The sequence below is a fragment of the Chenopodium album genome, chromosome 22, assembly GCF_948465745.1.
Source record: "Chenopodium album chromosome 22, dcCheAlbu1.1, whole genome shotgun sequence".
NCBI classification, from domain to species: domain Eukaryota; kingdom Viridiplantae; phylum Streptophyta; class Magnoliopsida; order Caryophyllales; family Amaranthaceae; genus Chenopodium; species Chenopodium album.
In genome coordinates, this window is record NC_137855.1 from 37550877 (window position 1) to 37561404 (window position 10528).

At 30.5% G+C, this 10528-nt stretch overlaps 2 protein-coding genes across 2 annotated transcripts; one reads left to right on the forward strand and one right to left on the reverse strand.

Annotated features, from left to right (window-relative positions):
* The first annotated feature begins 2189 nt into the window (after positions 1-2189).
* LOC145604351 (putative F-box protein At3g29830) lies at positions 2190-4588 on the forward strand. Its single transcript, XM_081660267.1, has 3 exons — positions 2190-3143; positions 3630-3803; positions 4277-4588. The coding sequence occupies exons 1-3, from the start codon at positions 2190-2192 to the stop codon at positions 4586-4588; spliced, it is 1440 nt and encodes a 479-aa protein (XP_081516393.1).
* Positions 4589-5888: 1300 nt separating this feature from the next.
* LOC145605153 (septum-promoting GTP-binding protein 1-like) lies at positions 5889-9927 on the reverse strand. Its single transcript, XM_081661180.1, has 6 exons — positions 9483-9927; positions 9250-9370; positions 9052-9148; positions 8897-8936; positions 7496-7579; positions 5889-6244 (listed from the first exon to the last, which is right to left on the reverse strand). Exons 1-6 carry the CDS (start codon positions 9822-9824, stop codon positions 6080-6082), a joined length of 849 nt encoding a protein of 282 aa, XP_081517306.1. The 5' UTR covers positions 9825-9927; the 3' UTR covers positions 5889-6079.
* Between the last annotated feature and the right edge of the window lie 601 nt (positions 9928-10528).

Genomic DNA, 10528 nt, shown 5'->3' on the forward strand with positions numbered 1-10528 from the left:
TAATATATGTAGTACTGTGTATTTATCTTACATTATATTAATATAGGGTTAAAATAAATAAAATATAACATAGAACAAGCTAGAAGTTTTATATATAGAACAACCTAAAACATTTTACAAACCCGAGTGAGTGAAAAACTCATTAGGTAGCCACGAGTTTAACAAGTACGAGTAGTAAACATGAAATGAACATAAATAACAGACCCACATAAATCTTATTGTTCTTACATATACATTAATTACTAATCATTCTCTAATTAAAATCACAAAAATTGTAAAAGGATAGTTGATCATACAGTACTTAAATTAAGAGGTAGTGCACAAGTCTTCATATAATTATTCTTTTTTTTTTTTTTTTTTTGAAACCCATATAATTATTATATTTTTATATAAAAAATGACGTTATTTGACTGAGATACATGATATGAAAATTTTAATCCACCTAGATAGTTACCCACTAGAAATTAAGCCACTTGAACATTTTTACAACAGTACGTAATATAATTGTTTTACATTATTTTTATTCTTCTCATGGCATAAGAATTAACTGGATCTTTCCTACTATACGATTTTATCCAACTTCATACAAAATCTTGATTCAGAATATCCTCAATGATTCCCACTCAAATACTGAGCTGTTTTGTTTCAGAAAAAAAATATTGAACTATGTACTCTAATTTCTTAAAACAAAAGGGGAAAAAAAGTATTTTTCCTTGTATATAAATTAATTCCTCGTCTCTTTTCTATGGTTACACTTTGATTTTCATGCATGGTCTCCAATGCACATCTTTGAGCACGTATGTATTCATCAATTTGATTAAAAATACTAAAAAGATATTTTGAAAATTCATTACATGACGAATTGATCTAATAACATCCCACATGATATGGCAGGAGGTTTTAATTTTTATTTAATATATATTAATAGTCAAAGTTTTAAATCAAAGTCAAAATATAACCATAGAATAAAAAAAACGGAGTGATTAAAATTTCCTAGGTACAACATGGTAGCATATAATAACGGAAAAACCTGATCGTTTAACGTATATAGATTCACGTCAAACATAAATTTTGTTTTTAGGTCATTTGTTTGCCTTGCAATCCAGCCAGTAATTGGTATGTAGCAACGACTAATATTAACGTATATAGTAAGCTTTCAAAAGATTCGTTAAAACTAAATCTCAACTTCTAAAAGTTCGTTAAAATTAAATCTTAAAATTAGTTAAAAAGTTCGTTAAAGTCAAATAAATCTTATTAACTTTTAATGAGTTCATTAAAAATGAATATAATCTTAACTTTAAAAGTTCGTTAAATTTAAATCTCAACTTCTACGAGTTCGTTAAAATCAAATCTTACAAAAGTTTCCATGAGTTCGTTAAAATTGAATCTTAACTTCTAAAGTTCATTAAAATCATATCTTAATTTGTATGACGAGTTTTATTTTTAATTGAGTGGTGACTTTTAACAGTTTGTCAAATTCAAGACTTATCTTTAATTTCACGAGTTCGTTTAACATATTTAAATTGAATGTTAACTTCTAAAAGTCCACTAAATTAAAATCTTAACTTCTAATAATTCGTTACAACCGAGTCTTAACTTTTAGAAGTTCGTCAAAATCTCAATAACTTTTGTAATCGAGAATTATTTATTTATTTTTGAATCTTTTTTTTTCATCATTCATTTTTTAATTTTATTTTATTTTATTTTTGCTATGGATTGCCAAGCCCTTTAACCTAAAATTATTGACATCAATCCATCATGGAAAGAATCATAGATATGGTTAATAGTTATTATGGTTCAACGAAATTATTGACATTATGCTTCAAAATTATAAATACGCCAATCATTCCAAGATCTATCCACGCTATTTCTATTAGTGATAGTGTGATTCAGTGTATACATTCATCCAATAATACAAAGAACAATTAGTAAAAGATTTGGACACCAACATTCCTTTTTTTGCTTGTTATAGAATCATTATTGTATTATTCTCATTGTTGTGAAGCACCACCAATATCAAGGATATGATATTTTGATATCTCATGCAAAAACTACATTTCCCTTCTTAGCTATAAATTGCACCTAAAAGCCTCCTTTTTCCTACACCAAAAGCATTCTTCCCCTCTCTTTTCTCCCTTCTCCCAAACTCCGATTCTTCTCCAATCTTTAGTTTTATTCTCGTCTTGAAAATGTCCCCCTTTCAAGATCGTCTGACGTTTCTCCCAGACTCAATTCTCATTACCATCCTTTCACTTATTTCACTCAAAGAGGCTGTTAGGACAAGTGTCTTGGCAAAGCCATGGCGGACGCTATGGTTTTCCCGGCCTGATATCGAATTAAATGACCGCCTTTTCCTCACCCCTCTCACGGGAATTGATGAACAACATCCAAATATTCAACAAATAAAGGAAGTTCACAAATTATACCAACAATATTATCTAAAAAGAGTCGGGTTTAAGTGGTTCGCCAATGCTGAACCATCTATCTCATCTTTTAGCCTTAGATTCTCCGACCCTCATATTTGCCCAAAGAATATTGAGCATCTTATAAGGCATTCCCTTCATCACCACCCCAACTCTCTAGAACTCGATTTTTCACCTTCGAGTTGGGAAGATGAACTCCCTTTAAACAATGATTTCATTGAAAGGTTTAACCTTCCAATGGATGTATACAATTACACCTTCTTAGAGTCCTTAAAATTGGCTTCTTGTCGATTTGACATGAACAATTTCGCGGCTATTGGTCTAACCTTAAAAACTCTCTTCTTAGCGTGGGTTGAGATTATAAACGCAACAAACCTTAGGCTAATGTTGCAAAGTTGTCCATTACTCGAAAACTTAAGTTTGTCTAAGTGTTTTCAAGGAGCACATTATGATATCCAATCTAACACTCTTAAGACGATTGTCGTAGACAAATGCGTTGATTTGTTAACCTTAATAATTGTTGCGCCAAATCTTGTTCGTTTCAAGTATAGTGGCAAAGTTGTACAATTTGGTGTCATCGTGTCTGAGAACTTGGAGAAGGCCGAGTTAGATTTCGGCCTCGTCGACATGTTTGATTTGGAAGATGGTGCAAAGATTGCTAATCTTCTTAATAGCCTCTACTTCGCAAGGTCTTTGATTGTTGATAGTTACGTCCTTCAGGTAAATTATTTATTTATTTATGTTTTATAAATTTTTGGATCATTTTTATCTCTATTTTTAAATTATTAATTAAATTTGTTAGAAATTTGTATATTATAAACATGATTTATTTTTTAATTGAATCGTCAATGGTTTTTTTCTGTTTTAATGTGACACATTAAATGGTTTTTAAAGGTATAATTCTATGCATTGCTTATGTAAAATGTGAAATGGGTCGTAACATAACGGTCCTCTTATATATGACAACTGGCATTTTAATGGTAAAAAATCATCAATAGTTGTGTACATGCCTGTGGTACAACACCCTATCTTTCAACCATTAAATTTTTACGTTTGTCACTTTGAATTCTTTTTCAATTGTTAAAATAAAATTGTTTTTATTTTTACCTTATTTTATTCAGTTATTTCTCTCAAAAAAAAATCTTCTATTAATTTATTTTAATTAATTTCATGTAATAATTAATTAACTTTATTTCTACCTTGTAGGTGATTTCTTTTGAGAGGGTAAAACTAAATCCCCTTGGACAAAACCGTGCGAAAAACCTAACAATTAAAACAGCTTTTGATGAATCGGAATTTGATGGAATACGTATGCTATTAGATAATTACCCTTTCCTGGAGGAAGTCCGGTTCGAGCATGGAGACCATGTAATTTTCAGGGTAATGTAATATATTTTCAATAACTCTCCTAACCTCAATTATTAATTTATTATCGAAAGCTTTATTTAAAAATAACAGTCGCGTGAGACTCATTAAAAAAAAAAAAAAGAACCATTATTATATTATCTCTAAATCGAAATTAATCATCAAAAAATTCATGCTAAGCTAGTAACTTATCTAATGTGAGAAATACTTAACTATAAAAGATTTGTATAATGTATTTAATTAATTTGTGACGGCCGTGTGCTATAAAAATTGTTGTTAAATTAAAATTTCGTGTACATAATTGAAACTTTTTATACAAATGGATTGGTAAAATTAAATAATTAAATTAGCACTTTAGATTAAATAAATTATTTACTCATGTTACGTATGATTTATTACAAATTGGTTTTATTTGATTATACTTCGTATGTTGTTACAATTATTCAAAGGTGTTTAATTTCTTTGTTTAAATTTATTCTATCGAACAGGAAGACATGGAGGAAGATTACTTCCATGTCATGCCTCCTATAACAGATTTTGCTGAAGTAGAACCATCAATTCATGGATGTTTGCCAAACATGTTGAAAGTTGTGGAGATTGTAGGAATGCAAGCAACTTGGTTTGAAATGAATTTGTTGCCTTATTTAAGTACTCAAGCTGGTGTCTTACAAAAACTCGTCTTGAGGGCTGATAATCAAATGGGATTTGCATATGCTAGAGGCGTAAAATCTGTTCTTGCACAAGAGCGTAAGCAATTGAAGGTTGAAGTTTATTCGGAAGATGGTGTCCTTGATATATAATGCCAAGGGAGTAACAAAGGTTCAACCTAAGCCTTGCATCATCAATGAACATGAGTAATCGACGAAAACTTCATAGATGTCATCTATGAAGGGGCGCGAGTAGAAGAGGTTCAACCTAGTTCTTGCTTCATCAATGAATATGAATAAATGTCTTTTTTACGGTCTTTTTTTTTTTTTTTCTTTGTTTGTTTTATGAAAGATTTAATCTTCTAGTATTAAGTCTAAGTTTTATTTTTATGCATGTAGTCACATATTCTTGATGAATTATAAGCTTATTTCTTTGAATTTTCAGAGCTTTTACATGACATAAATTTCTTTTGAGAATTTTTGTTTTATTCAATTTTATCTCTAATCTCTCGACTTTGTCCACTTTGAGATTGTACAATTTCATACATGGTGAATAAATCCATTCGATTAGTATAAACATACCACTATTAACAATAAAATTTTGGAGTCCTTTTAAACTTGTACAAATTCAACTCTGGTGGTATAATCTATAACTATATTATAGACAGTACACTATCAAAAACCTTTTGTTGCTAGTGTAACTCATATCTCATATCCATAATTGGTGCATGAACCCTACCTCACACCCAAAATCGCGTAAAAAAACAGTTTCCTAGTAGTCTGGTTCATCTTGTATATGGAAATCCACCTTAAACATAAACCAGCTCGATCTATCTAGAGTTCTAGACATAATTTATGGTCAATAACAGTACATAGGGCATGATGTTAGCTTTGTTAAAGCTTGTTAAAGCTTTGAAATTTCCCACATGTAAGTATCAAATACATTCTTAAAAAGGATAGACCCATAAATTGAATTTTAATTTATGACAAAAGCCAACGCCGTTGAATGATTTCCAATTCATCATTCTATTAAAGAACTGCGGAGTAATATTTATAGTATGTTCAATCAAGATACGAGTAACTTATCATTTTAAAATTTATATATTAGATTTTGTGCCCGTGCAATTCAAGTCACGAAGCGTAAACTACGTATTTAACTAAGTGAATTTGATCAAATAATCAAAATATACGGTTAGATTTAGTTTTCTTCCCTTTTTTGGTTCTTGTAATTCTTATTTTCATCGAAGCCCTTAGTTTTTGTTTTAGCTAACCTCGCTCTACAATGGACTTCAACCTTTATTTTACTCTGCAACTAGAGTCTTTGCTGTGCGTGTATGTATAGTGTTGATCGAACGCGGCACTTCATATCATTATGCACTTTGTTCTTGAGGTATGCATTTCGATTCAAGATTTATAGTACAGACAAATTGAACTTCTATTCATACACAATTCGTAGATCAAAACATTCAAAATTCTCATTTACTACGTGTCTTTTTTCTCCCTTTTTTTTCGTGGCTTTTTTTTAATTTTAATCGCATTGTTCATGTATCTATGATTCTATCTTGAAGCTATGTACATGATGACACCCCGACCGGGGCAGCTAGTTAACTTGGAAGAAGGTACATACAAGGAAACAAAATTACACTAAAAATCAATAATGGGCTCTCCAATAGTGAGATTCCTCTGTACAGTCCAAGGCAAGTTAAAGAGCTTGGCCATGATGAACTTGAAGATTTTGTTCACATTTATGTTATGAGTTGCACTCGAAAAGAATAGAGTCGCGTCCATTGCCTTTGCATATGCTCTTGCCTGAATCAAAAAACAGATCCAAAATCATCAAGCTATTAGCTAGTCCGGTCTACACGAGATCAAAGGTTTTACTAAGATTAAACATATATTAGATATTGACATGATCATATCGAAAACACAAGGTACATTATAATGTCAATTGATACACCACATATCACCCTTGTATAAAATATCGAAAACACAAGGTAATTATAATGTCAATTGATACACTAGATATCACCCTTGTATAACATATCGAAAACACAAGATAGATTAAAATGTCAATTGATACACTACATATCACCCTTGTATAACATATCGAAAACACAAGGTAGATTATAATGCCAATTGATACACTAGAATATCACCCTTCTATAACATATCAAAAACACAAGGTAGACTATAATGCCAATTGATACACTAGAATATCACCCTTGTATAACATATCGAAAACACAAGGTAGATTATAATGTCAATTGATACACTAGATATCACCCTTGTATAAAACATGTAAAAAGGATCACAATCCGTGCATACATGGTAAAAATTATGATTGAACAATATTTGTCGAACCAGATCCTCCACATTGAGCAATATATCATCAAACGATTTCATATACATCTAAGCAATAATCAAATCTCACGAAATTACTTATCTTCCCTTGTATGTGGATAAATGAGTCACACACACCGTGTTAGGCGTATCACTCTACAGTCACACATACAATCTACATGTAACAATCCAAATCATCCAATACAGTAAAGCAATACTCTGTAAATCTGAAAGCAATCAAAATCCAACCAACTAGTAAAGCAGCTTTGTAAAACAAAAAGATGTTAACGTGTTTTTTTTTTCTTATATCAGACTTAAAAAGACATAAAATCATAAAGATACAAAGAAAATATTAACAATAGTAGTAAGAGATTTCCCAGATGTTTCAAATCTAGCCAAATTATACCACACGGGTGTTTACACCCTGGTAAAGTCATTTACAGGGGTGTCATATTCATTTTAAACTACCAATTGACCTTTAATAATAAAATACTCGTGCATAAAGAAGATGCACACATACATGTTACCCTCAATTATTTTTATGGACGAGGAAAGGAAACTAGGCCGAGGTAACTAAAGAAACTCCAACGAAAATCATCCATTACGACGAATATATTTGTATGACACGTTAAGTTTTCATTTTTTCAATAAGAGAGTGATATATAGTTATGAGTTTTGTTTATTTGTTGTAAAAAATACTTGTAGATAATAGATATGTACCTGAGTGACGATAGTCCACTGCAAATCAGGAGGAAGTCTAACAAAATCATCAAACTTGGTGCCAATTAGTATTGGAATTGCGTTCTGCAATTATTGATGATTCATGGAACACATATTAAGGAATTTGAGGCAAAAAATAATAATAAAAAATTAAAAATAAAAAATAAAAAAAATAAAAACGTCTAATTCTAATATGCTTTTAACTTTTTAAACATGTTAGAGTTTATAAAATTAAAAAGCAGTCACATAAATTGTTTTCCCACTTAATGACTAATTGTTAGCCATTTAACCTCACTCGAATTAAAGAGAGGAAAGAATACATAAGAGAATACTCCAAGAATCCAAGTTGGCAAACAAAAATAGGTACATCAAGTGACAACTTCCTAAATAAATCAACAAAAAAAATTCAAATAGCGTGGCATTTTTAATATAAAATCAAAATTCATGAGGCCCACATGTAATGAAATGTTGTTACTTCGTAAATTATTTATGAAATTACCACTTGATTTACATATACATAAAGTATAGAAGTGGAAAAAAGTTATAGGGTAAAAGTTATACACCCAAGCCATCCAACTATCCAAGTAAAATCAATTCAGAAAAAGATTGATATAAAACAATTAAGTCGTCAAATTCTTGGAATAGTACAAACAACATTCGTACAAACGTGGGTCAACCAAATGACTTGAAATTAAGACCTTTCAACTAGTTTAATTATGAAAATTATAGAGTTAAAGAGTATGTTGATAAAATTGACATTTCTCATGTAGCGTTATGATGAAGACTAAATAGCTTAGCTAAAGAGACATTTCAAGTGTTACATTATATTCTCTTTTGTCTTAATTCTACCTAACAGAGAGAGAATAGCCCATAAATAGATCTTTTTCTTAGTAATGAATGCCATTACTAAGCTTCATTTTCATTCATGGAGTTCCACTAACTATGACAATATACATATATACCCATCTATCAAGTACAAGTACATAATTAGTAATATACCCATGTTTATTTACATGTCTCCAAGTCAACTTCTTGTATCTATACTTCGACAACATAACATTAGGTAGCGTATGGCATGCACGTGTACCACATGACACCAGAGGTTACGCCTAAGTTTATACTCGTAATAGAATTAGGATTGATTTGATGAATGGAAAGCTTTGATTTTATACACTTTAATTATCTATACTAGATATTTATAACTTGACCAAATATACTCATATAGTAAAATACTAAAATATGCACAAATTAGTTTACTTTCTAAGTTTCTATTTTTAACTTCTTTTTATACAAGTAATATAATTTGAAATTTTAAGCTCTTAAGTGGCTAATTATGCAATGTAACTTCAGGGGAAAAGTTAAAGCTAAAAGAAAAGAAAGCTCTGGTTTTAAATCTAGTACCTTATTCCACTTTCTTGCTTGATTATACCATCCAATTACACTGCAAATACACAAATTTTCAACACTAATTAATCAATTTTACAAATAAAAATGCATCTTAAAAACTTAATTAATCACAAAAATCTGCATGATTGGAGTTTCAAGTAGAAGCAAACCTATTCAAAGTACATCTGCTAGTAAGATCAAACATAATCAAGATTGCAACTGCATCTTTACAAGCTATTGGTACATGATCCAAAGAACCATGATCCCCTGAAATTAACAAAATTATCAGATTATTGCAAATTAATAGTCGCGTTGATAGTGTAATTTGAACTAGTAACGCGACAACAAAACCCGAAGAATTAAATTACCTGCAACATCCCATATACTAAAAGCAATGCGAGCTCCTTTAACAACCAAAGTTTTGTCCATCAAATTCAACCCTTTCATCTGCAAACTTTTCCTCTGTTGTTCATCTCCTACATATTTAATCTACCCACAACAAAAAATCAAAACTTTAAATCAATAAACACAATCAATTAACATCTAATTCAAGATTAACACATTAATTAAACAAAAAAATCATCAAAAAATTAAAACTTACAACAAAGCTAGTTTTACCAATTTGGCAATCACCCAACAAACTAATCTTGAGATTAACCAAATTAGAATCACTCTCATACCCACTTCGTAAATCAGCTACTTCAAACTCAACAGCGTTTCCCGGCGAGTTTGGCCGGTCAAGCCGTCGGTAATTAGCCGTTGACGGCGGTTTGAAGTTACTAGTACAACAAGAACAAACAATAATTCTGTTCCAAATGAATCGGAAAAATCGCCGGAGTACGGCGACTCGGTCGAGAATTTCCGGCCATTTAATGTTAACTCGGACGATTTTCCGGCAAAGTTGTGTCATTTTTCCGGTGGCTTCATTGATGGTTTGTCCCATAAAATGTATTAATGGAGGAAGAAGAGAGAGAAAATAAAGAGATGATTTTTATGTTTTCATTGTTAAAGGAAGAATATTGAATTTGAATTTTAGTTTAGAGGGTTTTTTTAATATTATAAAAGGAAAAAAAGAAAAAAAAAAAAAAAAAAAAGTTAGAGTCCAAATAGCCGGCTAAAGTAGAGTTTTGAAGGTGGATGAGTAGGGGTATTTATGTCAACCACGAGATGGCTGATGGGAGGTAATGTTCGTTGAAAATAATTATCTACTTCCTATATTTCATGATGTTGGTTACATAGGGCATGTTCACATTGGCTCAGCTAAATTGAATTGAAATGAATATTTTATAAGAGAAGGAAATTAGGAGCTGAATTTAACTTATTAGAGCTGAGCTAAACTGAACTAAACTGAACTGAAAATAAACGTATGAGAACAGACCCTTAGTTTGTTGATGGGGTGAAGATAATGGACCCCTTGTTGAGATTTTTCGAGTCGAGGGTGGGTTTATCTCGTTGATTATTGATATACGAGTACATATTAATCATTTTATGAAACTAGAATTATGATAAATTGAATCTTTGATAGATGATGAGTTAGGATGTATATGGATTATATTTTATGAAACTATAATTATGATAAATTGAATCTTTGATAGACGATGAGTTAGGATATATATGGATTATATATTATTATGATAAATTGAATCT

Excerpts from the sequence above, each read along its gene's own strand:
- LOC145604351 (XM_081660267.1), top strand. The coding sequence starts at position 2,190 with ATGTCCCCCTTTCAAGATCGTCTGACGTTTCTCCCAGACTCAATTCTC. Across the intron at positions 3,144-3,629 it reads TTGATAGTTACGTCCTTCAG|GTGATTTCTTTTGAGAGGGT; the intron begins GTAAATTATTTA and ends TCTACCTTGTAG. Across the intron at positions 3,804-4,276 it reads GAGACCATGTAATTTTCAGG|GAAGACATGGAGGAAGATTA; the intron begins GTAATGTAATAT and ends TCTATCGAACAG.
- LOC145605153 (XM_081661180.1), bottom strand. The coding sequence starts at position 9,824 with ATGGGACAAACCATCAATGAAGCCACCGGAAAAATGACACAACTTTGC. Across the intron at positions 9,149-9,249 it reads TAGTATATGGGATGTTGCAG|GGGATCATGGTTCTTTGGAT; the intron begins GTAATTTAATTC and ends TGTTAATTTCAG. Across the intron at positions 8,937-9,051 it reads AGCAGATGTACTTTGAATAG|TGTAATTGGATGGTATAATC; the intron begins GTTTGCTTCTAC and ends GTGTATTTGCAG.